The sequence below is a fragment of the Dromaius novaehollandiae genome, chromosome 34, assembly GCF_036370855.1.
Source record: "Dromaius novaehollandiae isolate bDroNov1 chromosome 34, bDroNov1.hap1, whole genome shotgun sequence".
NCBI classification, from domain to species: Eukaryota; Metazoa; Chordata; class Aves; order Casuariiformes; family Dromaiidae; genus Dromaius; species Dromaius novaehollandiae.
In genome coordinates, this window is record NC_088133.1 from 332,853 (window position 1) to 356,925 (window position 24,073).

The following is a 24,073-nucleotide window of genomic DNA, read 5'->3' on the forward strand; positions in this document are numbered from 1 at the left end:
ATTCATTCTCTGCATAAACAGACACTTGCACATGGAAGATAAACTGCATTTACAGTGTTTTCAGGAAAGAAACAGCTAAAAGTGAAGTAGCGCTAGCAGATAGGTGGCTGGGATTTTCAAAATGGGAACCGAGTATTAGAGAAACCACGGTTGTAGAAATGGTATTTGAAAGGAGGAAGATCTGGGGACAGGTTCTTTCTGTGGCAGCGGGGTCATTGCCAAGTCATCACAGTATTTGGGGTAAAAGGTTACTACAGCTTAGCAGACTCCTGTGTCCTCCTGCGTATCTCTAGGTGCTTTGCTGGACCTTGGAGAAGCCGCGTCTGCTTACAGACCAAAACCGTGGTCCTCAGGGTTCCCGCTCTTTGAAAAGCCCAGTGTACCGAAGTACCAGAAAAGGCAAAACATCCTGTTCTTTTGGATGATAAAATAGCACTTCTCTCAGTCCCTTCCCATCCTCGAAGCGTCCCTGACATCCAGATCTGTGCTTCCTCCTGGTTTCTGCCCGTAACCGCGCACGAACGCTGGGCGCCCGCTCGCAAGCGCTGGGCTGCCGAGCCTGTGGGAAACACGTTCTCTGGTGTTTGAGCCCAAAGACGTTTTACACAGTCTTTACGGCACAAGCTACACCAAGGGAAGCTGAAATACTTTGCACCCTTGTAGCAATTCATCAAAATGAACAGGCCCTTCCAGTATACGCAGCCAGCGTGCAGTATTGTCAGCTTCTGCGAAATTAATGGACTAAGAAGAAACACAGCTTTGACAGAAGTTGAGCTCTGTTTTTCCAAGCGTTTCCCCGTCCGGCGTGTGCTCATCGAGGTAAATCCCGGTGGCAGCGAAGAGGCACCACGAGATGGGAGCGGTGTTTCCCGCAGCCGGCTCCGGTGCGGGGTCGCTGGCCCAGCCGGGCGCTCCGGCACCGCTCTCTGCCTCTCCGGATCGGCCTCTTCCCTTGCGCTCCTGGTTTCCCTGCGGAGCCTCGCTCCTCTTTCTCCACCTCGTCTGCCGCAGCAGCTTGTCCTCGGGCCACCGTCCTGTGTTGTGAATAGCGTAAAGGCAGGAGAAGCTTTCTCAGTTTGCCATCTACCATTATTCAATCTGCTTTAGGATGAATTGTCTGCCTAGGGAATAACTTTTGTAATAAAGACCGGTCAGTTTTGCTGTAAGCGTTACACTTTGTTTGGAAAAGGTCTTAAGATACTTGGTGTTGCTTGGTTTTGATGAATGTAATCATAGCATCAGGAATGCCAAAATTGGGTGTTAAAATCTGGAAGTCCAGACTCTGGAGTTCTGTTGCGTTTGCCTTGCCATGCAAGCGCTGTTAATTAACTTGCCCTGTTTCCTGTCAGCACTACTCATTCTGCGTCTTGCTGCACCCTGCTTTAATTGGAAGCAGAAGTTTGTATCAAACGAGTTTAAAACCGGTGTCCGAGCCCTCCTGGAGCCCAGCGGGCGCCACCAGGCCGGGCCGGCCTCGGGGATCCGCGTGCGCCCCTCAGGGATTTCGTCTCTGGAAATCTCAGCTCATGTCTCTCCCGGACACGGTTTAACGACTGGCGCGGCAGCTGGTGGGGGAGCTGGCGACCGCTGACATCCCGGTGCTTTCGCTTGGTTCAGTCTCCGCGTTTTGACAGCGGGAGTCATTGCTCTGGAGTCCGGTGGGTATAAATGTAACAAAAAAGGGGAGGAGAGAAATAAATCACCTGTGACGTTTTCTGCCATGTGAGATTGCTTTTATTGAGGAGCTGTAAATTCAGTGGCATTTGTACAATAACCTGAACTTTTTGTAAAATAATTTTTTTTAGAAAAGACTATTGAACCCTGTAGGAATAAGTGACAGCACTCCACTGACTGTAGCCACCGTGAAATAAAATCACCAGTCTTTAATCCATTAATATTTTTCCATCTGCCAGAGCTTTAAAAAAAAAGAATAATGCTCTAACTGAGATTGTAATAAATTGTAAATACTATTTCAGAGTTGAGGTTGTTGATGCAAATATGTATATACTGTATTGGTATTTTTACAATGACTGTTCCGTTGCATGGCTTTGTGTTTTTCCTTTCCCCATCTTTTTTTGTATCACACGTTTGTCTTCCAAAAATGCCATCTATATTTCTGCTGTGAGCGCTTTAATCTTCTATAATTGTATTACTGCCATTAAAGGATGCAATTATTTTAAAAGTCGCTGGTCTGTTCGGCTTGGGTATGAATGTAGTGGTTGTTTCCCGCCTGTTAGAGAATTGCGGTGACTGAAAGTAGCTATAATGTTTTGTTTTCCCATGTTGTTAGCCAAGGACGGGAACACTGTCTTCCCCCCCCCCCCCCCAGATGTTGCCCCTTGGGCAGATGTTGCCGCCGCCACTGGCCTGGGAGCAGCCGCGTGCTCTGCCGCGACCCGGCCCCAGTCGCGGCCCCAGTCGCAGCCCCAGCTGCGCGGCGGCGTGGGGCCACCGGCCCGCGGACCCCGAGCGCTCCGCACCCTGCGGCTGCGGCGCCCCGGGTGGGAGCGGGTCCGGAGCGGGGGCCGCGGTGCTGGGCCGCCTCCTCCCCGCCTGGATGCCCCGGAGCCGCCGAGGGGCTGGTGTGTGCCAGGACCAGGGTCTTCGCTGACGATCTCATCAGACTAATCGACCCGCTGTAGGAGCTACTGCAGCCCCTCCCGCCCCCCCGCCCCGGAGAGGGGGAGGTGCTATATAAAGCTGCTCATCCTCTTAGGGGGAAAATGGGTCAGGAACGTAAGGAAGCTCAGGGCCGGGGGCGGATTAGAGCCCCAGCACGCAGCAGCCGCGCGCGGCAGCGCTGCTCTTGCGGGGCATCGGGGACGCCGGCGCCGGGAATGCCGGGGGCCGGGACAGGGCTGGGAGCCCTGGGAGCTCGGGGAGGGGGATTGGGCTCCTGGGAGGAGACGGGGGGATTCGGTGGAGCTGCGGTTTCGTTTCCCGACACGTTTCCGCTCGCACGAACTGGCGGAGCTGGGAAACGCGGGAGCCCCGTCTCCCGGCAGCGCGGCCGGGCTGGGGAAGGAGAACCCCCGCCGCACGCCGAACCCCGCGCGGCCCCGCGCCCGCAGACACGCGGGCAGGGACACGTGTGCGCGCAGCCGTGCCCGGGGGTCTGCACGCACGTGTCCGCGTCTCCCGAAACCCTTGGCCGGGGCACCCCCGCGCCGCAGGTGCCGCGGGTCCGGGGGGGCTCCCTCGGGGACGCCGCGGAGCTCTGCGGCCCCCCCCGCACCCCGCGGCCGTCCCGGCGCCGCCCCGCGAGGGGAGCGCGGGCCGGGGCAGCCCGGCACTGGCGTAGCTGGGCTGCGGGTCCACGTCACGCAGTGCCGAGCCCTCCCCTCGCCCGGCCGCGCAGCCCCGCGCCGCCGAGCCCGGCACCCCGCTCCGCATCGCAGGCAAGTACCGGCCCCCGCCCGCCCCACGGGCCCTGCGCGCCCCACGGCGGCCCTGCACGTGGGACCACCGGCAGCCTGCCAGCAGCCCCTGCGGGGCACATGCGTGTGCCGTGGGCATCCGGCCCCGGTGCTGCGTGTGGGGTGTGCAGGGTGCACGCGTGGGAGCATATGTGCGTGTGGGGTGTGCAGGGTGCCCGCGTGGGAGCATGCTCCTGCATGTGGGGTGTGCAGGGTGCACGTGTGGGAGCATGTGTGCGTGTGGGGTGCGCAGGGTGCCCGCGTGGGAGCATGCTCCTGCATGTGGGGTGTGCAGGGTGCACGCATGTGTGCATGTGGGGTGTGCAGGGTGCACGTGTGGGAGCATGTGTGCGTGTGGGGTGTGCAGGGTGCCCGTGTGGGAGCATGTTCCTGCATGTGGGGTGTGCAGGGTGCACGTGTGGGAGCATGTGTGCATGTGGGGTGCGCAGGGTGCACGCGTGGGAGCGTGGGGGGGGGTGCGCAGGGTGCACACATGGGAGTGGTGTGTGTGCGGAGTTCACAGGGCGCACGTGGGGGTGTGCGGGGTGCACCCATAGCGACGTGTTCCTGTGTGGGGGGTGTGCAGGGCACACGCGTGGCAGTGGGTGCTGCACCCGTTGCACTGGAGTAGAGGCGGCTCGGGGGGGGGGTCCTCTGCCGGGGGCCTCCAGCATCCCGCCCCGCTGTGGGTGGCTGCAGGCTCCCAGGGGTGAGGCCCCCGCCGGGCGCCCCATCCCGGCAGCCGTCGCCTGCAGCCTCCCCTCTGCCCCGGCCACCTGCCCTGGGGCCCAATTGGCTTAGGTGGGGGCAGGCGACGCGCTGCCCGCAGGCACCTGGCCTGGCTATTCCTGGACGGGAACACGGGGCGGAAGCCGGAGCTTCGCCCTCAGGCTGCTGGCACTGGCTGTTGCATAACGCCCCGGGGCTGCGCGCCGGGTGCCGACAGAGCAGCCCCGAGGCGGCCGGCGAGCACCAGCCGAGGTGCCTTTGGGTGCTGGTGGGTGCCTTTGGGTGCTGGTGGGTGCCCAGTCCTGGGGGCTCCCCGGAGACGGGGTCGGTGGGATGGGCAGAGCCGGGGCCCTGGGGCCAGGACCAGCCAGATCTGTGTCCAGCCCCAGCAGGGAGAGCCTGAACATTGCTCCCGTCCCCTCTGGCTCCGCCGGGGCCGGGTACTTCCTCTCGCTAATCTGCTCCACTCCTTCCATTCCCAGCAGGAAACCGAGGCCGTGGGGCCATTTATGGTAAGAAAAAAAGATAATTAGGAATGGAGTGAGTGCCAGCAGGATGGGAGGGCGCGGGGTCGCGTCCCTGGCGGGGTGCGTGCACAAACACAAATGTGCACGGACACGGGTGTGCACATGCGCCTTCGGGCACAGCCACGTGTGTGTGTGCGCGTGGGGGGGTTTGAGCACTGCCCCGGCCGTGGGCAATGCGGGTGCAGCCGGCGTGGCCGGGACCGAGGGCTGGGACCCCTGACCAGGAAGCACAGGGATCCGGGGTGCAGGGGGTGTCGCATGCTGGGGGTCTCGCGTGCGGGAATCTGGCTGCACGGGGTATCGCGTGCAGGGGGTCTGGGGTGCACGGGGGTCTTGTGGGCATGCAGTCTGGTGTGTGGGGGTGCTCGTGTGCAGGGGACCTGGGGTGCATGAAGTCTCATGTGCAGGAGATAGGGCTCGCCTAGTGTCTTGCATGCAAGGGATCTTGTGTGCATGGGATCCACCATGCCTGAGGTTTCGTGGGGGGGGGGATCTGGGGTGCATGGGTCCTGTGTGCATGGGATCTGGCTGCATGGGGTCTTGCATGTGGGAGATCCAGGTTGCCTTGGGTACCACGTGCAGGACCTGGGGTGCACGGGGTCTCGTGTGCATGGGATCTGGGGTGCACGGGGTCTCGTGTGGGGGGATCTGGCTTGCCTAGGGTCTTGTGTGCGGGATTTGGAGTGCACAGGGTCTTGCGTGCATGGACTCTAGCTTGCACAAGGTCTTGCGTGTGGGATCTGGGGTGCATGGGGTCCCGTGCGTGGGATCTGGGGCTCGCAGGGTCTGGCGCGCGCGCCCTGCCCCACGTGCTACTGCTCCCCTCGCAGGGCCTCGCCACGGCCATGCCGCCCAGGCGCCGGGAGCTGCCGGGGCCGGACGCGGGGCCCCGCCGACGCTGACCCGCCATGCCAGCCAAGCCGCCCGCCTGCCCGGAGACCTCGCCGCCGCGCCGGGGCCGCCGGCCGCGCCGTCGCGCCGCGCTCTCGGGCGAGATGATCAGCCCGCCGCTGGGCGACTTCCGGCACAGCGCGCACATCGGGCCGGCCGGCGCCGGGGACATGTTCGGGGAGCTCTCCTTCCTGCAGGGCCGCTACGACCTGCTGCCCGGGCCGGGCGGCTGGCAGGCGGCTGCGGGGGCCGCGGGGCGCTGCCCGCCGCTGCTGAGGAGCACCGTGTCGCTGCCCGTCTTCGGGGCGGCCCCGGCCCCGGCGCCCCCCAAGCCGCCCCGGCTGCACCTGGAGGAGCCGGCGGGCGGGCTGCGGGGCGCCGGGGCGGCGAGCGGCACACGGGGGCTCTGCCTGGCCGGGCTGCCCTGCTCCGTCTCCTTCCCCGGGCCCCCGGCCCAGGGCCCCGGCTCCCCAGAGCGGCCCCCGGCCCCCAGCAGCCCCCTGCCCCGCTCCGAGTCCCTGCTGGGCTTCGACCTGGACCTGGGGCCCTCCATCCTCGACGACGTGCTGCGCATCATGGATGGCTACAAGCTGCCCGCTGCCGAGGCCCTATAGCCTGGCCGTAGGGAGCGCGCGGCACGTGCGGCTCCAGCCGGGGGACCTCGGGGACCGTCCGGGGCGGCCCCCTGCTACGGCCGGTGGAGGTTGGGGTGTGCGTGTGTGCCCTGCGTGTGTGCGTGCCCCTCCATGCCCATGCATGCACCCGCGCACATGCATTCATGCACAAACCTGTGCACGCACCCACGCACGTGTGCATTCATGCGCGTACATGTGTGTGCACCCACTGACACACGCGTGCACCCAGGCAGGGGCGCGACCACGCTGCCCGGCTGTGGCTCTTGCCACACAGCCCTGGCCGCCCCAGGGATTTCCTCTGCCTGGTGGGGACCTGGGACCCTTTGCCGTCCGGGCATTTGGGCTCTTCTAAGGGAAGCGGGCCGAGCCCCTGGGCACGCCGCTGCTCCCGGCCTCGCGCCGAACCCCCTTGCCCTGTGAGCACCTCCCCACGGGGCACAGGGGTGGCTTGGCCTCATCCTGCCTCCGGCAGCAGCAATAAATCCGTTTCACAGCCAGCGCCCGCCTGTGGCGTCGGAGCCCCCGGGGGTGCAGGCAGCGAGCAGGGCTGTGGGGGTCCCTCGGCTGGGGGGGGGGGCTCCCCATGCAGACACCTCCCAGTGCCCTCCCGTGGGGCGTGGGGTCCCTGCTCGGGCTCAGCCCCGTCCCTGGGGCGGCTGCGCAGTGCCGTGAGCCCCCCCGCGTCGCCTGCCGTGCCGTGGGAACGCGGGCGGGGGGGGGCATTTCCTGTCCAGATGTTCCTGACATCTGGATTCCTCTATAAACAGGCACCGGGGGGGGGGCAGGCCGGGCAGTGGCTGTCCATCAAGGGCTGAGACCGGGGCAACTCAGGGCCGCGGTGGCTGGCCCGGCCGCGCACACAAGGCTGTGCAGCGCCCGGCGCGGGCTGGCACCGCCGCACAAAGGCGATGGGACGGGGAGGTGGTGCCATGGGGACGGGCGCGGCGGAGCTCCCGGCTGAACCCCCCCCCCCCCCGCCCTTCCCCGGGTCAGCTGCCCTCGCCGGGGGGTGCCGGATGGCGCCGGGCTTGAGGGGACACGAGGCGAGAAGCCATCAGGCTCGGGGGGGGGGGGGGCGGGAGTGGGGTGCAATGCCCCAGTGCAAGGGGGGGGGGAATGTGGGGAGCAACGCCCTGGTGCACGATGCCGTCGGGGCGCGATGCCCTGGTGCGAGGGGGGCCGGAGGGGCTGGGGCTGGGGCTGGCACGGCTGGCTCATCCCGCGGCTGCTGGAGGGAAAGGCTGGCACGGAGGGAAAGGCCGGAGCGAAGTCGGCGGTCGCTGCCGGGGCCGCGGCGGCTCTTGCCTAAATAAGGAGCCGGCGCTGGCGGCAGTGGGGGCCTGGCCTGGCCCTGGCGCCCCGAGCCCGGTCTGCGCACGTGGCCGGGGCTGCGGCTGCACTGGCGCCGGGAGGGCGCGCGAGGCCGCCCGGTCCCACAGCCCCGGCGCAGTGGGGGGACCCTGCAGAGCCGCCCCCCCCACCTCGGCCCCCAGACGCAGCCCAGCCGGGGGGTGCAGCAAGGCTTTATTACAGCGCCGGGCGCCCGGCAGGGGCAGCAGCTCGCGGAGATTTACAAGGGGCCGGGGGGGGCCCGGCGGGTTTAAATACTGTACAGCGGGCCAGGCCGGGGCTCGGCTGCCCAGCCCGGCCGGATGGGGCTGCGGGCGGCCCCAGGGAGGGCCCAGCGCGGCCGCTCCGGGTCCGGCGGCAGCCGGGCCCCCTCGGGCCAGGTCAGGGCTGCGGCGGGAGGGGGTCCTCAGGGCTGGGCCGCTGCAGGACCTGCTGCTTCTGCAGCCCCTTGAGCTGGTCGAGCAGCTCCCGCACGAAGTCCTGCGCAGGGGGAACGAGGGGCTCAGCACTGCGCCGGGTCCCGCCACACACGATCCCTCCCTACGCCCATCGCCGGGGCGTCTGGGCAGGGGGACGAGGGGCTCAGCACCATGCCAGACCCCGCTCGCCCCCTCCCCACGTGTGATCCCCCCCACACCCATTACCACGGCATCTGCGTGGGGGGAATGAGGGGCTCAGCGCTGTGCCGGGCCCCGCCGTCCCCCCTACACACGATCCCCCCATCCCACGCCCATCACCGCGGCGTCGGGGCGGGCCCCGCGGTGCCACAGCCCCCAGCGCGGCCGCGATAAGCACGGGGGCCGGGGAGGCGGCGGCCCCCCCCGCGCCCCGGAGGAAGCGGAGGCGAATGCTTTTGCCTTTTAAAGGCCGGCTGGCAGCGGCCGGGGCCTGGGAGCGGCGCCGCGGCGGCCGCCGGCGGGGCCCCCCCGCCCGGGCCGTCCCCCCCCCCGGAACCCCCCCCGGCCGCGCCGCGGTTTCTCTCACCTCCGTGTCGTTGTCGCACGACCTCAGGATGCCCTGGGGGGAGAGGGGAGGCGACGGGAGCTGAGCCAGCCCCGGGGGAGCCCCACATCCCGGGGGGGGGGTCCGTTTCCAGGCGGTCCCCGTGTCCTGGGGTGTCCCCCTCGGGGGGGGGTCCCCGTGCCCCAGCGAGTCCCCATCCCCGGGGGGGGGAGGCCTCACCCCGAGGGGTCCCCGTGCCCCTGGGGGATCCATTACCAGGGTCCCCACACACTGGGGGGTCCCCAATGCCCACTGCCTGGGGGGAGCCTCACCCCAGGGGCTCCCAGTGCCCTGGGGGTGCCCACACCCGGGGGAACCCCACACTCGGGGGGGTCCCTGCATCCGGGGGGTCCCAGCACCCCAGGAGGGTCCCCACGCCTGGGGCGTTCCCGCACTCCAGGGGGTCCCATGCCGCTGGGGGGGTCCCCGTGCCCCGGGGGTCCCCGTCCCGCCGCCCACCTGCAGCTTCTGGGCTCTCTCCTCGTCCGTGTCCAGCTCCAGGAGCTCGTCGATGTTCACCTCGTCCGGCATCTCCGCCTCCTGCGGGGGGGCGGCGGGGCTGGGTCCCCCCGAGGTGCCCCCACGTCCCCCGGGCTCCCGCCGTGTCCCCAACCCCTCTGCGCGCCCCGAGTCCCCTCCCGGCCCCCGAAGTGTCCCCCGACCCCTCCAAGAGCCCGACGCGTCCCCGTCCCCGACGTGTCCCCTGTGTGTCGCGGGTCCCCCCGTGCTCCCGCCGGGTCCCCGACCGCTCCGCGCGCCCGGAGCATCCCCGCGCTCCCGCGGGGCCCGCAGACATCTGCCGCGGCCCATCTGCCGGGGCCGGGGCCGGGGTCGCGCGGGCGGCGGGGCCGCGGCGGGGCCTCCGGGGCGACCCCACGCTCCCCCTCGGGCTCCGCCCGCCGGCCCCCCCCCCCGGGCCGCGCTCTCCCCCCGGGACCCCCCCGGGGCCGCTCCCCGCTCGCTCCTTTCATGGAGAGGTTTCGGCCACAGCGAATTTCCCATTTTCGCTGGCTCCAGGCGCTGCCTGCGGCGGGGACGGGGCGGCCCGGGGACCCCCGCGACGCGGCCCCGAGACGGATCCCCCCGCGCCGCCCCCCCCCCCGGCTGGGCCAGCGCCTGCACCGGGGGTCCCCGCGCCTCCCGGCCCCGGAGCGCTGGATCCGGCCCCGGCGGCCCCGGCGGGGGGAGGGCTGGATGGGACCGCCCCCCTCTCCCCGGCACCGGGACGTCCCCGGGGACGCCTGGGCCCCTCTGCCGCGGGGCTGCGGCCGGTGCCCGGGGGGGGGGGGGGTCTCCAGCCGGTGCCGGCGCCCCAGGCGCTCTCCAGCCGGTGCCGGTGCCGGTGCCGGTGCCCCGGGGATGCTCCGCAGCGGGCCGCGGCCCCGGGCCGCGCTGTCCCGCCGGGGTCGGTGCCGGTGCCGGTGCCGGTGCGGGCGCGGTGCAGCCGGGGCACGGCCGCGCGCCCCCTCCCTCCGCCGGCTCCGGCGGCGGGTCCGCACCTACCCGCCCGCGGTAGAGCTCCTCGAGGCGCCCGTCGATCCACTGCTCGGTGTCGAGGCGCCGCTGCAGCTCCCGCCGGTTGTACTTGACGGTGACCCGCGCCTGGCGCCGCTGGAGCCCGGGGCTGCGCGCGGGCTGCGGCCGCCGGGGCCCCGGGGAGCGCCCGGGCGACCCCCGCCCCAGCCGCCGCCCCACGCGGTTCGCCGCCATCGCTAGGGCCGCGCCGCCGCGGGCGCCGCCGCCTATAGCGGGGGGGCGGGGCCAGGCGGGGCGGGGCCGTGAGGGGGCGGGGCCAGGCGAGACCAGGCTGTACAGGACTACACCGGGGGTGGGGCCAGGCGGGGCGGGGCCGTGAGGGGGCGGGGCCAGGCGAGACCAGGCTGTACAGGACTACACCGGGGGTGGGGCCAGGCGGGGCGGGGCCGTGAGGGGGCGGGGCCAGGCGAGACCAGGCTGTACAGGACTACACCGGGGGTGGGGCCAGGCGGGGCGGGGCCGTGAGGGGGCGGGGCCAGGCGAGACCAGACTGTACAGGACTACACCGGGGGCGGGGCCAGGCGGGGCGGGGCCGTGAGGGGGCGGGGCCAGGCGAGACCAGGCTGTACAGGACTACACCGGGGGTGGGGCCAGGCGGGGCAGGCTATACCAGGACTGCACTGGGGGCGGGGCTAATGGGGGTGGGGCCACACCAGGGGGTGGGGCCATGCTGGGTGAGGCAGGTCTCGCTATGCTGGGACTAAACTGGGGGGTGGGGCCAGGAGGGGCGGGGCCGTGAGGGGGCGGGGCCAGGCGAGACCAGGCTGTACAGGACTACACCGGGGGTGGGGCCAGGCGGGGCGGGGCCGTGAGGGGGCGGGGCCAGGCGAGACCAGGCTGTACAGGACTACACCGGGGGTGGGGCCAGGCGGGGCGGGGCCGTGAGGGGGCGGGGCCAGGCGAGACCAGGCTGTACAGGACTACACCGGGGGTGGGGCCAGGCGGGGCGGGGCCGTGAGGGGGCGGGGCCAGGCGAGACCAGGCTGTACAGGACTACACCGGGGGTGGGGCCAGGCGGGGCAGGCTATACCAGGACTGCACTGGGGGCGGGGCTAATGGGGGTGGGGCCACACCAGGGGGTGGGGCCATGCTGGGTGAGGCAGGTCTCGCTATGCTGGGACTAAACTGGGGGGTGGGGCCAGGAGGGGCGGGGCCGTGAGGGGGCGGGGCCAGGCGAGACCAGGCTGTACAGGACTACACCGGGGGTGGGGCCAGGCGGGGCGGGGCCGTGAGGGGGCGGGGCCAGGCGAGACCAGACTGTACAGGACTACACCGGGGGTGGGGCCAGGTGGGGCGGGGCCGTGAGGGGGCGGGGCCAGGCGAGACCAGGCTGTACAGGACTACACCGGGGGTGGGGCCAGGCGGGGCGGGGCCGTGAGGGGGCGGGGCCAGGCGAGACCAGGCTGTACAGGACTACACTGGGGGTGGGGCTAGGAGGGGCGGGGCCGTGCCAGGGGCGGGGCCTCACTGTCCTGGGACGATATTGGGGTGGGGCTGTGCTGGGGTGGAGCCTCGCAGGGCTGTAGCGAATCTGGGAGGGGCTACACCAGGGTGGGACCACGTTCTATGGGGGGGGCGGTACAAGGGTGGGGCCTATTGGGCGGGGCTCCACCAGTTATACCAGGAACAGACATGCTGGGAGGTGGGGCTATACTGGGGCATGCTGGGGCAGGGCCATGTTATACTGGGGTGGGGTGGGGCACACCGGGAAGGGTGGGGCAAGGTGGGGCGTGGCCTCGCTATGCCGGGACCAGCCCAGGGAGGGGTGTGGGGGGATCACTGTCTCCTGGCCTTACACCCTATAGGTCCCTGCCCCCTATGGTGCCCTATAGTGCCTAAGTCCCCTATAGCACTCTATAGTGCCTCACTCCCTCTGTCCCCTATAGCATCCTGCAGTGCCCTATAGCACCCCAAAGCTCCCTGTTCTTAATGGACACCTATAGCGCCCTATAGCACCCCATAGCTCTCCATCCCCTAAGGCCACCTACAGCACCCCAGAGCATCCCGTGGCTCCCCACCTTTAATGGCCGCCTATAGTGCTCTTCAGTGCCCCACAGCCCCCCACGGCCCCTATACCTCCCCACAGCGCCCCACAGCGCCCCACAGCGCCCTATAGAGCCCTACGGCTCCCTATAGCACCTTCTGGCTCTCTGGCGCCCTCTGGCGGCCCCGTCCCCGAAGGGGCGTGGCCTCGTGCACTGCATCGTCACATACAAACGAAGGGGCGGGGCGCCGTCGGCACTTGGGGCGGGGGCGGGGCGCTCCGATTGGCCGGGGGCGGTCACAGGGCGGGGCTCCCCCCCGTGGGGCAGGGCCGGGGGGCGTGGCCCACCTGCGTGACGCGAGGCGGGGCGGCGCGGGGATTGGCGGCGGGCAGGGCGCACCTGTGTGACGCGGAGGGCGGGGCGCACCTGTGTGACGCGACGCGGCGCGGCGCAGGGAGGTGGCGGGCGGCCATGGCTCCTCGGCGGCTCCTCCCGCTGCTGCTGGCGGTAGCTGCGGCCGCCGCGCTCGGCCCCGAGCCGGGGGTGCTCCGCGTGCCCGGTAACGGCTGGCGGCCGCGGCGCCGGGGGGTCTGGGAAGCGCTTGGGGGAGTCTGAAGCGTCTGGCGCTGGGTCTTCGTGGGGCGATTGCCGGGGGGGGGGGTCTGTGGGGACCATGGCTTTGGGGGGGCCCTGGGCCCCTCTTGGGGGGGTCTGAGGAGCTCTAAGGCCCCCTTGGGGAGGTCTAGGGGGCCCTGGGCCCCTCTTGGAGGGGGCCGGGGAGCTCTCAGGCCCCCTTGGGGGGCTCTGAGGGGTTCCAGCCTGTGTCTCCACTTGGGGCGATGGCCTTGGGAGGGGATCTGTTGGGGCCATGGCTTTAAGGGGGTGCTGAGGAGTCTCAGCCTGGGGCTCTGTGGGGTGATGGTGGTGGGGGTTTTATGGGGGCTGTGGACCCAGGGGGACATGCAGGTGTTTGGGGAGCTCCGTGTGATCAGGCTTGTGTGATAGGTGAGGAGGGCTTGGGGCTGCTGAGAGGGGAAGGGGACGGGGGTCAGGGCACACAGAGGGTGGTTTTGGTGGCTGGGGGGTATGGGGCTCTCGTGACAGTGTGCCTGGCTGGGTTGGGGGTCCTGCGGGGGGGATTTTGTGGAGGTGGGTGCGAGGCAGGGCGGAGACAGCTGGCGGGGGCAAGCTGGTGCTCAGCAGTGGAGAGAGCCGTGGTGCTGCACTGAGTGGGGGGCTTCCAGGCCCAGGGAGGGCCTGGGGCAGTGGGAGCCTCTGGCTGGGTTTCTGCCTTGCTTCCTGCTGACCAAAAATGGGAGGCCCAGCAGCACATGTGAGAGCGTGTCTGCATCTGCGGCCGGGGAGCACTCTTCTTCCTCTCTGGGAAGAGTTTCTGTTCTTTCTTTGTTGCTTTTAAACTTGCCTAGTTTGTTCCCCATTTGGGAAAGAGGGGTAGGAAAAGCTGCTTTTGAGTCATGCTGGTGTCTTTGATAAAGCTGACGGGGTAGAAGGTGGGGGTTGACACCCAGAGGCCGCAGCACAGTTGCTCTGTGAGGCTGCAGGCTTCCTCAGACCAGCGAGGCAGCCAGGGCAGCCTCACGCGGGGCCGTTTGACTGAGAGTCTGGCAGGGTGTGAGCGGGGGCACGGGACCGGGACGGATCAGGTCTGAGCCACCTGCGCAGCCCCGATGCACTCGTTCGTTCTGTTGGGTGGCTTTGGAGAGGCAGGAGGTCCAGAGCGACACTGCGCGCGTGAGTCATGGTGTCTGCTGAAGTCTGCATCTCGGACATTCCCTTCTCCAGCACGCCTGTCCCCGAGCACGAGCCCTCGGCGCGGCAACCTTTCCCCCTCACGGCTGTGCAAATACTTTGTGCCATGCTCTCCAGGGTGTCTTGTAATGGAGGGGGATTACTGATTGCAAGTGCTACCTCTGCCGCGGGGCAGGCAGAGGATTGTTTCACCTGTCCTGCTCCCGCGAGCATGCGAGGGGGCAGCCTGGGCCTCGGGGCGTCTTCCTTCCTCCCAGCGACGCTGCTCTGATCCGGCTTCCTGGCGAGGGCGCAGCACCTGCTGGTTCGGCAGATATTAAGTGCCAGTTTCCCTAGGAAGGGGCTCAGCTCAGGCTCTCGGCCTGGCCTGGTGTCTTGGCTTGTGAATCTATTCTTGTCTGATGGAAAAAGAGTAAATTTATCTGAGAGATTTGGTGCATAAAGTGTAAGGTTGCTAGTGATTTTTCTGGCAGCTGCAGTTAAAATAGGGGCTAGGCTCTGCAGGCTTGGAGGTGTGAGCTGGTGGCTGCGGTGGTGATAGGGCTGTTGCGTAGCTGCATGAGGCCGTGGGTGATATTCGTGTGGAAAAGGACTCCAGTGCCCTGGGACGTGGAGCAGCTCTCGGCTCAGCTCCACAGTGTTCACATGTGGAGAATTTGCTCCTGAGCACTTCAGGCACAATTAGTGGTGGCTGTTTTGTCAAGCTCAGAGGTCACCTTGACCTCTCAGGACCTGGTCTGGGAATGCCCATGCTCCTCCGCGCCCGCGTTTCTGGACTTTGATTTGGGGTAATTCATTGCCACGGTTTCGGTATGCTCGGCCTCGCTTGCTCATCGAACCCTGTGCAACGCGCTGCCGTCCTGCCACGGGGGCATGCTGCGTCCTCCCTGCAGGCAGCTGATAGCACGCTCGGTCCCGCCTTATCAGCAGTGCAGCGTGGCCCCGGGGGTGGTGGGGGCCTCCGGAAAGGAGCAGAAATACAGAGTGTACTGGGGGGGGACGAGGGACAGGGGTGATCTGTGCCACCCTCCAGCGAGGGCCTTGCCTTGGGGGAACGGGCTGGAGACACTGCCGAGGGCAGGCGCCCGCTGCTCTGCCTGTGGCAGAGTCTGGCCCGGGATTAACCCTATTCCCAGCTCCCTGTCCCATGGGAGAAACCAGCCCGGAGAGCAGCTGGGGCCTTGAGGGACGGGCGCTCGGTTGGTCAGTGCCCTCGGATCTCTCTCTGCAGTAGTAAACAGGAAGCAACTTGCACTTTTAAACTGGGCTGGGTTTGTTAGAGGCTCCTGGGTCCTCGGAGCTCGTCCCTGTCTGGAGCAGGGGACGTTCCCCAAGCCCAGGGGCTCCCAGGGCGCTCGCTCAGCAGTGCCTGCGGGGCGGCTGTGCTGCGGCCCCGAGCAGCCCCTGCGCTCTCCCTCTATAAGCTCACCGTCTGGGATTGCAGAGGAGAACGTGCTGCAAACTGGATCCAAGACAAACAAAAGTGTGAAACTCGCCCCATTGCTTCCGCGTGGTGTTGTGCCAGTTTGCCAAGGCGGGCTGTGAGTCAGAACCCCTTCTCAGACAGCAATTACTCACCTGCCAGCACCTCCCTGCTCTGACCTGCCAGTTCCCCTCTCCCAGGCCGCTGGAGCCTGACAATAGATGTTTGAAGACGAGGAACTGGAGGATGCGGGCCCCAGCCCTGTAACTTGAGCCCCTTGCAATAAGGAATTGTCCTGTTCTGCTTGTGTCTAGTGGGGGAAGGAGGCCTGCGATGAGGCTCGCAGCAGCTCCATAACGCCTGTGCTTCCAGGCCCCACGCGGTGACAGCAGTGGGTTGTCAGTGACCCCACGAGCCCCGCTCGCCGGAGGGTCTGGGGGGGGATCCGCAGCCCAGGCAGCCGGCCTGGCCCACGGGGGATTGGCAGCAGGCTGCGCGGCGCCCGGCCGTGCGGAGCCTGTCCGACCTGTTCTGGGCGAGCTGTTTGCCAAGGTGCCTGAGTCACCGGGGAGTGTGTCCTGTGTCCTGCCCCAGCTGGAAAGGCTGGTGCTGGGGATGTGTGCACGCAGGGAGGGCACGTGGGAGCCCCGCTTCCTCCGCGGCCCCGCGGGGGGGACGGCGGGAGGGCCCCGCGGCTCCGCTGCCCTCCTACCATTCATGCTCCACAATAGCTGCGAGCCGGCTGAGCTCATGTTCTCCGACTTCCCCGGGCGCTGCTGGCTGGAGCCGAAGTGTGCTCGCCAGATGTTTGGTCCCGGGGATGCGACGCCGTACGGAGCTTTGTTCTGGCAGGGGAGCCGCTTTCCTCTGCAGCCCCGCTGACTGTTGGGGGACTTGGCCTGCTTCAGTGAAGAAGCTAGGTGGAGATGTTGAGCTTCTCTGCTGTGCTTCTAAAAGAGCAGTTTGCACAGAGGAGGGCAAACAGATTTGGCTTTTCCGCCTCTTTCAAAGCCAGAAACACATCTTTTTTTAATGTGTTGCATCACTTTTAAGTTGGGAAATCGGGTCCCATCCGGATAACGTTCCTGGAGTGCTGCACCTGGAGCATCTGTAACCACGAAACACAGCGGAGGCAGCGGGCCCGGGGCAGCTGGGTCCCACCAGCTCTTTGTGCCGAGCAGGTTGTGGTGGGCACCAAGCAGGCGTGTGGAGGGTTGGTCCTGCTGTTCAGGGGTGGTGGTGGGGAACACAGAGCAGAGAGAGCCCCCAGAACCTCCCCGCGGCTCCCTGTGCAGCTTATGGCTGCTCTAAACCTGGGAAGGAGAAACCTCCCGGCCTGGCCGGGTGTGATCCTGCTGCCCTTCCCCTGCTGTGACCCATTTGCTCTTCCTGCCCTGCAATCCTGCTCGGGGCAGTGCCGCTCCTCGGCCTGCGCCGTCCAGCGCGTGTCCGGGTAACACGGGGCTGCGCGCGGACGTGGGCACTCGGCCCCTTCATCTTCCAGGCATCTGTGAGCTCGTGGAGCTGGCGGACGGGGGAGTTTCGCAACGCCACTCCACGGGGGATTTCAGTAAACAGGCCCGGCTTTGTCTAAGCTGGAAGTTTCTGGCTCTTTGGTTTATTGTTGTCTCGGAGTGCCCTTGGCTTCTGCAGACTTAAGGTGGACTTCCTTTCGCTCTGCCCCTGGAGGAGGGGTGTGTCGGTGCTCGAGTCTTGCTTGACTTTCAGCCGAGTGGCAGTGGCAGAGAAGCGGGGAGCAGGGAGCCACCTGTGTGGCGTCTAACTGGGAGAACTGGTCGTGATCTTGAGCCTTGGCTTGTAGGACTGTGATGGCTCTCTGGGTTCCTGTGCTGCAGTGAAAGGGGGGTTCTGCCTGCGTGGGCACCCGTACGATACTTGGGGCTCATGGCCCAGTCCCTACGCTAGTCTGGGCCTTTGAGTTAGTCTGGATGCCATCTGGGAGCACAGTCGGCTTTCTCGTTCTGCCTTTAGCCTTTCAGAAGGGGTCCTTGAGGAGGCCTGGCTGTGAAGCCATAAATGCCTTCCTGGCAGCCTTCCCCCTTTCCAGTCATGTCCTGGCTCTCCTGAGCTCCAAGCACAGAGTGTTTTCCTGGAGCCTTTAGACAAATCTGTGCTGGCTGGAGCATTGTGTCCAGAGCGAGAACCAGGAAGGTCTGGGGTGTGCGTGCGTTCCCTCCAGAAACGGAGCAGGGGAAGTACTCTATAAATAACCGTTCCTCGGGTGTCACAAAGCTCTTCATGGGGTCCCTGCAAGTGCGTGCAGGGATGCTGAGCTGTCTGTGGCTGGTGCAGAAACTCCAGCTGGTCGTCTAGCATCGTGCTTCCCCCGGCTCGTGTCAAGGGGGGTTGGCGTCGATTCAGTAGTGTTGCGGTTGGTCACTGACAGCCTTTTTCTCCTCTCCTCAGAGCACTGCCTGCTGCCCAAGGTGGTTGGGAGATGCCGGGCTTCCATGCCACGGTGGTGGTTTAACGCCACCAGCGGCTTGTGTCAAAGCTTCGTCTTTGGTGGCTGCAACGCCAACCTCAACAACTTCTTGACGGAGCAACAGTGCCAGGCGAGCTGCGCCCGGAGCGGGGGTGAGGCTGCAGGCCGGGCGCTGTGTGGGCTGGGGCTGGGGGAACGCGCTGCCTTTGCAAGCTGAGGTGGTCCGTGGGGCGTGTGAAGAGCCCAGGGAGTTCGCGTGCTGCGTGGCGGCCAAGCTGCTATCGCCACAGGGCTGGAGCACGTAATGGTAGCCGCAGTCGGGCCCCAGGGGGAGGGGAGTTGCCTTTGCTGCGTGCCTGGGTGCCCAGGTTTGGGGTTAGAACAGCCTGTTTTGGTCAGAGCTGAAAGGTGGTCCCGCTTGTGCCATCCTCCTCGAGCTTTGCCAGCCTCCCTTCAGGTTGGGCTGGGTAGGAAATTCAGGAGAGAGCAAAGAGCAGCGGGAGCAGACACAGGATGCAATCTCCAGCTTGCCAGTAAGAGGCTCAAGGCCGCAGTGTAAAGTGTGGATTGACTTTGCATCAAGCAGCGCCTTTACCTTTGGCTTCGTGTCCCTTTGGTCAGGTTCTCCTCAGCTTCCTGCAAGCTTTTGACGTGACCAATGTGATGGGAATGATACGGGGGTTCTGCTCTCATGTTGCCCCCAAAAAGCCCGGTGTCAGGACCCCCAGGTCTTCCAGTAACTGCTGCAGAGCAGCCAGAGGTCATCCCAGTGCGGGGTTTGCCTGTCTTGCACCAGTCCGACGTGTGCGTGTGGCTTCCAGGAGAGAGAGACTCCAATAAGATCCGGCAGCCCAGCAGAGAAGTGGCGGGCCAGGATGCAGACAGTGTGTGGGCTGGCTGGGACTGTCCCCAGGGAGTGACCCCGAGTGCTTTGCCCCTGTAGCTGTGGGCCATCGGGAAGAGCGCAGGGTGCTGCTGTTCCTGCCTGGCTCTCCTGGGGGAGGAGCAGCCCGGTGACCTTCCAGGGAACCAGGAAATCCTCGCAGCGGGAGCCCGAGGTGTGCCGCAAACCTGCTCAGCTGCTCGCTGCCGTCTGCTGCTCCGTAGCGGGGCCTGCGTTCCCTGCTTGGGTTCGGGACCGGGCCCTGGGGTGCGGGCCGTGGACGTGTCCTCCCCTGCCAGCAGCTGCTCCGTCCTGCTGGGGGGAGAGCCCGTAGTCTCAGTCTCTCTGCTCTCCGCTTCAGGGCCCTCACAGCTCTCCCGGCTGCAGCACTGTGCTGCTGCGACTCCCGCCTGCGCTGCCCAGAGAAGTCCCTGCACGCCCCGTGCAGAAGTGATCCTCAGCTGAACTGTCCTCTGCTGGGAATCGGCTCGGGATGGTTTCCGAATGAGTCTGGCTCTGTGTGTTTGACCCACAACAGTCTTGTCTGACCTGCAGTTTCTGTTTGTTTCCCTCAGTTGCGAACAAGCCTGGACATCCTGCTGAGGAAGCCAACGACTCCTTCAGCTATGAAGGTTAGGTCTCGCAGTGTTCTTCTGAGGCCTTCAATAGACATCCCTCTTTCCCTGGACTGGGCCGTGAGGCCAGATGCGGGCTGTGGGAGTGCTGCAAAGCAGATGCCAAGTTCCTTTCATCCCCCACCTTGTACGCTGTGACTAACAGAGGCTGGACACAGCCACCATGGGGTGTAGTCACGGTGCTTCTGAAAGGGAAGTGCTTGTGTTACGGAGTGACCCAGCTGCTGGCTGAGAGATGTCCCCTTGGGGAAAGAGGGGATACGAGAGATGGTGACGTCCCCTTGGGGAAAGAGGGGATACGAGAGACGCGTTTGAGTGAGGTGGGAGTTTTTCTGTGGGTAAACACATGCTCTGTGGTGTTCCGCCTTTGCAAAGCTGTAGAGCCTTCCTCGCTTCTGCTGTGGTGCTCGGAGAAGGTTCAGCCCCTCCCCTGTCATGCTGAGGGGCAAAGGCAGAAGTGGGCCCTGTGTAATGCCCTCTTGCCAGGATGTCTTCAGCTTGCGGCTGTGCAGCTCAGCCATTCAGCTTGTGCCTTGGCCAAGCTGGTTAATCTTTGTGGCTGTAAGTCCCGAGTCTCCTGGTGTTCAGAGGGGTGTTGGGAAATGCCCCGTTGCTCTGGGAGGAGCAGAACTGCCCTGTGGTGGGTCTGTGCCCACTGCGAGTGTATGAATTGTCTGTCTCCCTCCTCCTACCCGTCTCTCCGCAGAGTTCTGCATGGTCCCCCAGGTGACCGGCCCGTGCCGTGCCTCGTTCTCCCGGTGGTACTACAGCCCAGCCAACCGCACCTGCAAGCAGTTCATCTATGGGGGCTGCCAGGGCAACAAGAACAACTACCAGAAGGAAGAGCAGTGCATGCGTCGCTGCAGCCCGGAGCCAGGTGAGACGCAGAGATCCCTCCTCGGGCTGGCTGGTCTCCAGCGGGCTGGATGGGACCTGGGCAGCGGGATGTGCATCCCTTGGGCTGTTCTGGCTCTCATCATTCGCCCTAGTCTCTTTCTCAAGCAGAGCCTTGAGCAAGTCTGTTAATAACACATAAATCGGGGCTTTTTGAAGATATCCCCAGCAGCACAAACCCAGCTGCGCTTGGATGCCCAGTTGGAAACAAGGGCATGCTCAAAGCCCGTTTTCTCATTGCTCATGTGCCTGTGCTGGGTCTGCCATGCTTACGGGGGGAGAAGACGGGTCTGAACTAGGACGGGAGGGGCACAGAAGCCTCTCCCATGCCTGCCTGTAATGGTCATCTCACTCCTGTTCCCTTCCTTTCAGGAAAAACTGGCAGCACTGGTCCAGATTTCCATTCTCACCTCCTCTCCACCAAAAGTGAGTGTCATCCAGCCCCCAGCAGTTACCCTGCGCCCCTCATCCTGGCACCCCAGGGCTCCCCAGGCCTGCAAGCAACCCGTTGGCCAGTGTTGGGCCAGGGAACATGGTCCAGGGAGAGGAGCTGGGGCAAGGCCCTGGGGTGGAGAGCGCTGTTGGCCACAGGTTGCTGCCTGCAGCCACGTGCCTGTTTCAGGCTGTGGGGACGAGCGTTGCCTCTCCTGTGCTCTCCTGGGCCCCGCAAGGCCTCCTCTGGGGCATTCCGGGCTCTGTAACCTCGCCTTGCTTTCCCCTCCAGATGTGGCTCTCGCGGTGCTGCTGGCCGTCCTGGCAGCCGTCCTGCTGGGCTACATGATCGATGTCTCTGTCAAGATGTGCAGGAAGAGCCCGGAGCTGACAGCAGGCACAGCCTGGAGCCGCCTGGATGACAAGGAATACCTGATGAGCAATGCTTACACGCTCTGAAGGCTGCTCGCTCCACAGCCCCCTACGGCTTGGGCCCCGAGCTCACGCTGAGCTGGGCCTGGGCATGTATATAATAGAGAATGGCCCCTGTGTCTGTCTCCAGAGAGGGTGAATTCGACCCTCGCACGCTGGGCTGCTAGCTGTAAACCTCCTGGGCTGGGTAGAGCCGTTTCTGAGGTGCATTTCAGGCACCTGGGCTCTGACTTCACTCTTTTTTTCTTCTTCTTTTTCTTTTTTTTTGAGGGGGCATTTTTTTTTTAATCATTTTGTAACTAAATGATTGTTGTAAATCAATAGTGGAAGTCATGGGCACCTTGGATGGTGCCAGCAACCCCCTCCTGCCCCAGCACTCCAGGCTCTGCCTCAGCCCCTACACCCAAGTGCCTGCTCGAGGGGTCCCCCGTGGTGTCCCCTGCACCCGCTGTGCAGTGCAGCGGGCTGGGCGCTGGTTCAGTCTGGCTTCCCTGACGTGTGGGTTTACCTGCTGCCCAAGCTTGCCAGCACCCAAAGGTGGCGGAGACCCTGCAGCTCCCAGCATGTGGGTGTGCAGAAGCCCCTGTGCCCGGGCTGGGGGTGTCGTGGTGTCCGATGCGGGCATGCCCACGGCTAGAAACACCAGCATGGCTCTGCAGAGGCCTGCGAGCGCAGGAACCAGCTGGACCTGGTCTCCCCTCTGTCACAGCAGCTCCTGCCCGGTTCCCAGCCATCCCTGTGGCCTTACACGTGTTCAGACCCATCTCTGAGCGCTGCTCAGGGCTGCAGCTGGCCTCGCAGGTGCCTGGGGGGCAGATGGGCCGTGGCGTTCCCCACCCTGGGGCGGCCGTGGAGCAGCTGCAAAGCTGGCTCGGCTCGGCGGGTCTGCAGGGCCCTGGCCCCTGGAAAAGGCTGTGACTTGCCCTCCTCTCCCACCCGTCAGGTTTCCTCCAGCTGCTCCGAGCTGGGCACAAGCCCTGGGCAGCCCCCCAGCTGCTTCGCTGGGGTGGGGATGGGTACCCCTTTCCGGCTCAGCCGTGGGGCTGCCCCTGCTCCCACCGCTGCATCCTGCCCCCCCCGAGCCTGGCGCAGCCCCCAGGGACTTGCGCTGGCCCCACTCTCCCCGCACGACGCCCCAGGCTGAGCCTCTGGGGCCTGCAGCAGTCCCTCCTCTGCTTTCTCTCAGGGGTGCTTCATCTGGGGTATTTGTGACTATTATTGATGTGTCTAATCTGTCTGGTCTAGTTTTTAATTTTTTTTTTTTTTTTTTTTTACACATTAGAGGAATTTCTCTGAATAAAGGGAGATGTGAACCACCTTCCTCAGCAGGTTTGGCTTCCTTGGGCTGCCAGGAGCTGCGTGGCCGGGGGAACCCAAATGTAACCCCCAGCCCTGGGGGAGCGAGAGGCACCAGTGCATGCACGTGAAGCGCTCTATTTGCTCAGGTTCTCCCCTGCCCTGCTGCTGCCTGGATCAGGCCCTTAGTCCCAACGCTCAGGTCTCCAGGCTCCCGCGGGCGTCCTCGCGCTGGGCTCGGGGTGGCAGAGGCTGCCCCGCTCGTCCTGGGCTGCGCTGGGGCAGCCGGGCACCATGGGCTCGCAGCTGCCCCGGGACCCTTGGGGCCTCGCTGCCTCCGGCTGCCGGTCCTCGGTCTGTCGGGGGGAGGCCGCGCCGGGCGGCAACGGCTCAGCTGGCGAAGACGTAGAGCGCGTGTCCAGGATCGGCGAGGAGCACCCTGGACCGGGAGGAGAGCGGCTGTGAGCAGCGCCCGGCCACGTCGTCGTGGGGGCCGTGATTAGCACGGGGCTGGGCGTCATCCCAGAGCCGCTGTCCCTGCCGTGGCAGCCGGGACCTGCTGGCTCAGTGAGAGGGGGGTGAGGGACCCTCCCTGCCCCGGGTGCTCCCGAGTGCTGGTTTTGGGGGGATGAGTGGGTCCCTGCCCCCCCGCCTCATCTCCCCCCCCCCCCCAAACCTCACCGCTCGCCCCAGTGGTAAAATGCCTGGTCCTGGTAGAAGTTGCACAGGAAGAGCCACACGCTGATGGTCTCCATCCAGAAGATGACAAAGAGGAACCAGACGGAGGAGAGGAGGAAGAGCTCACAGGCCATCTTGGGGGGGGGGGGGGGGGGGGGGGCCTGCAAGGTGTGTGTGGGGGTCAGGACCAGGGCAGGGCTGCTTTGGGGCTGTATCAGGCCTCTTTTGTGTGTGTGGGGGGGTCCCTCTGGGCTGGCTCCAGCCCCATGTAAGTGGGGTCAGCACTGCCCCCCATCACACTGTCCCCCAATACTCCCCACTGCACTGCCCCCATAATGCATGCCCCCCCCAACACCCCTCCCATTGCACACCCCCCCCCCCCAACAACACCCCCCCCATTTCACTACACCCAATACATTGCACTGCTCCCATGCACTGCCCCCCCCCAAGCACTGGCCCCCATTACACCCCCTCCTTTGAGCTGCCTCCAGTACAGGCCCACCCCAAAATTCACCAGTGCGCTGGCCCAGTACATGACCACCTCCCATGTCACTGCCCCCAATGCCCCCCCATTACACTGCCCCCACTTAACTCCCCCATTGAAGTGTCTCCGTGCGCTGCCCCCCCCAATACATGCCCTCCCCCCAGTGCTCCCCATTGCATTGCCCCCAATATACCTTTCCACTCAGTGCAAGTCCCCTCCCAAAACATGACCCGCCCCATCATTGCCCTCTAGTATTTCGCATTGCACCCACATGCACCCCCCCCCCGCTTACACCTACCCACTCCTTACAGTGCCCCCGCCATTGCAGTGCCCCCCCCCAAACGTGCCCCCCCAGCAATATTCCCATGCACCGTCCCTCATAACCACCAAGTGCCCTGCACCCCATTGCATTGCCCCCATGCACTGCCCCCCCCAATAACCCCCCCCATACTGACACCCCCCCCCCCCGACACCATCTCACCGCTCCGCTGCACCGCGACCGCCCTTCCCCGCCGGGCCCCAGCGCCGCCCGGCCGCCTGGGCCCGCTTTTCTTTTTCCTTTTTCTTTTTTTTCTTTCTTTTTTTTGGGGGAGGGGGCGGGCTAAGCCTGGGCTCTGCGCGGGGCCCGG

The 24,073-nt window shown here is 65.8% G+C and overlaps 3 protein-coding genes and 1 long non-coding RNA gene across 5 annotated transcripts; 2 read left to right on the forward strand and 2 right to left on the reverse strand.

Annotated features, from left to right (window-relative positions):
- Positions 1 to 2,823: 2,823 nt before the first annotated feature.
- LOC135325227 (cdc42 effector protein 2-like) lies at positions 2,824 to 6,695 on the forward strand. The gene is made up of 3 exons (XM_064503021.1): positions 2,824 to 3,398; positions 4,628 to 4,657; positions 5,503 to 6,695. Exon 3 carries the CDS (start codon positions 5,581 to 5,583, stop codon positions 6,175 to 6,177), a length of 597 nt encoding a protein of 198 aa, XP_064359091.1. The 5' UTR covers positions 2,824 to 3,398; positions 4,628 to 4,657; positions 5,503 to 5,580; the 3' UTR covers positions 6,178 to 6,695.
- A 1,010-nt stretch (positions 6,696 to 7,705) lies between these two features.
- Positions 7,706 to 10,328, reverse strand: PPP1R14A (protein phosphatase 1 regulatory inhibitor subunit 14A). 2 transcript variants are annotated; one of them, XM_064503015.1, is made up of 4 exons: positions 10,054 to 10,326; positions 9,010 to 9,090; positions 8,533 to 8,565; positions 7,706 to 8,028 (listed from the first exon to the last, which is right to left on the reverse strand). In XM_064503015.1, the coding sequence occupies exons 1-4, from the start codon at positions 10,258 to 10,260 to the stop codon at positions 7,930 to 7,932; spliced, it is 420 nt and encodes a 139-aa protein (XP_064359085.1). In that variant the 5' UTR covers positions 10,261 to 10,326; the 3' UTR covers positions 7,706 to 7,929. The 2 variants fall into 2 exon arrangements, with proteins under 2 accessions (XP_064359085.1, XP_064359086.1); XM_064503016.1 differs by lacking the exon at positions 7,706 to 8,028 and adding an exon at positions 8,042 to 8,109 and having other exon boundaries at positions 10,054 to 10,328.
- Positions 10,329 to 12,432: 2,104 nt separating this feature from the next.
- On the forward strand, positions 12,433 to 22,304 carry LOC112994713 (putative Kunitz-type serine protease inhibitor). The gene is made up of 6 exons (XM_026119236.2): positions 12,433 to 12,630; positions 17,692 to 17,862; positions 19,169 to 19,225; positions 19,935 to 20,105; positions 20,495 to 20,548; positions 20,847 to 22,304. Exons 1-6 carry the CDS (start codon positions 12,543 to 12,545, stop codon positions 21,011 to 21,013), a joined length of 708 nt encoding a protein of 235 aa, XP_025975021.1. The 5' UTR covers positions 12,433 to 12,542; the 3' UTR covers positions 21,014 to 22,304.
- LOC135325233 (uncharacterized) lies at positions 22,232 to 23,298 on the reverse strand. Its single transcript, XR_010386373.1, has 2 exons — positions 22,964 to 23,298; positions 22,232 to 22,721 (listed from the first exon to the last, which is right to left on the reverse strand). It is a non-coding gene; the product is annotated as an uncharacterized LOC135325233 (long non-coding RNA).
- Positions 23,299 to 24,073: the final 775 nt, after the last annotated feature.

What these genes read in the sequence shown, in the direction of transcription:
- LOC112994713 (XM_026119236.2), top strand. Translation starts at nt 12,543, where the DNA reads ATGGCTCCTCGGCGGCTCCTCCCGCTGCTGCTGGCGGTAGCTGCGGCC. An exon ending in CGACTCCTTCAGCTATGAAG is followed by an intron (nt 19,226 to 19,934) that starts GTTAGGTCTCGC and finishes GTCTCTCCGCAG; the next exon opens with AGTTCTGCATGGTCCCCCAG. An exon ending in TCGCTGCAGCCCGGAGCCAG is followed by an intron (nt 20,106 to 20,494) that starts GTGAGACGCAGA and finishes CCTTCCTTTCAG; the next exon opens with GAAAAACTGGCAGCACTGGT.
- LOC135325227 (XM_064503021.1), top strand. Translation starts at nt 5,581, where the DNA reads ATGCCAGCCAAGCCGCCCGCCTGCCCGGAGACCTCGCCGCCGCGCCGG.
- PPP1R14A (XM_064503015.1), bottom strand. Translation starts at nt 10,260, where the DNA reads ATGGCGGCGAACCGCGTGGGGCGGCGGCTGGGGCGGGGGTCGCCCGGG. An exon ending in AGGAGCTCTACCGCGGGCGG is followed by an intron (nt 9,091 to 10,053) that starts GTAGGTGCGGAC and finishes GCCCCCCCGCAG; the next exon opens with GAGGCGGAGATGCCGGACGA. An exon ending in AGAGAGCCCAGAAGCTGCAG is followed by an intron (nt 8,566 to 9,009) that starts GTGGGCGGCGGG and finishes CTCTCCCCCCAG; the next exon opens with GGCATCCTGAGGTCGTGCGA.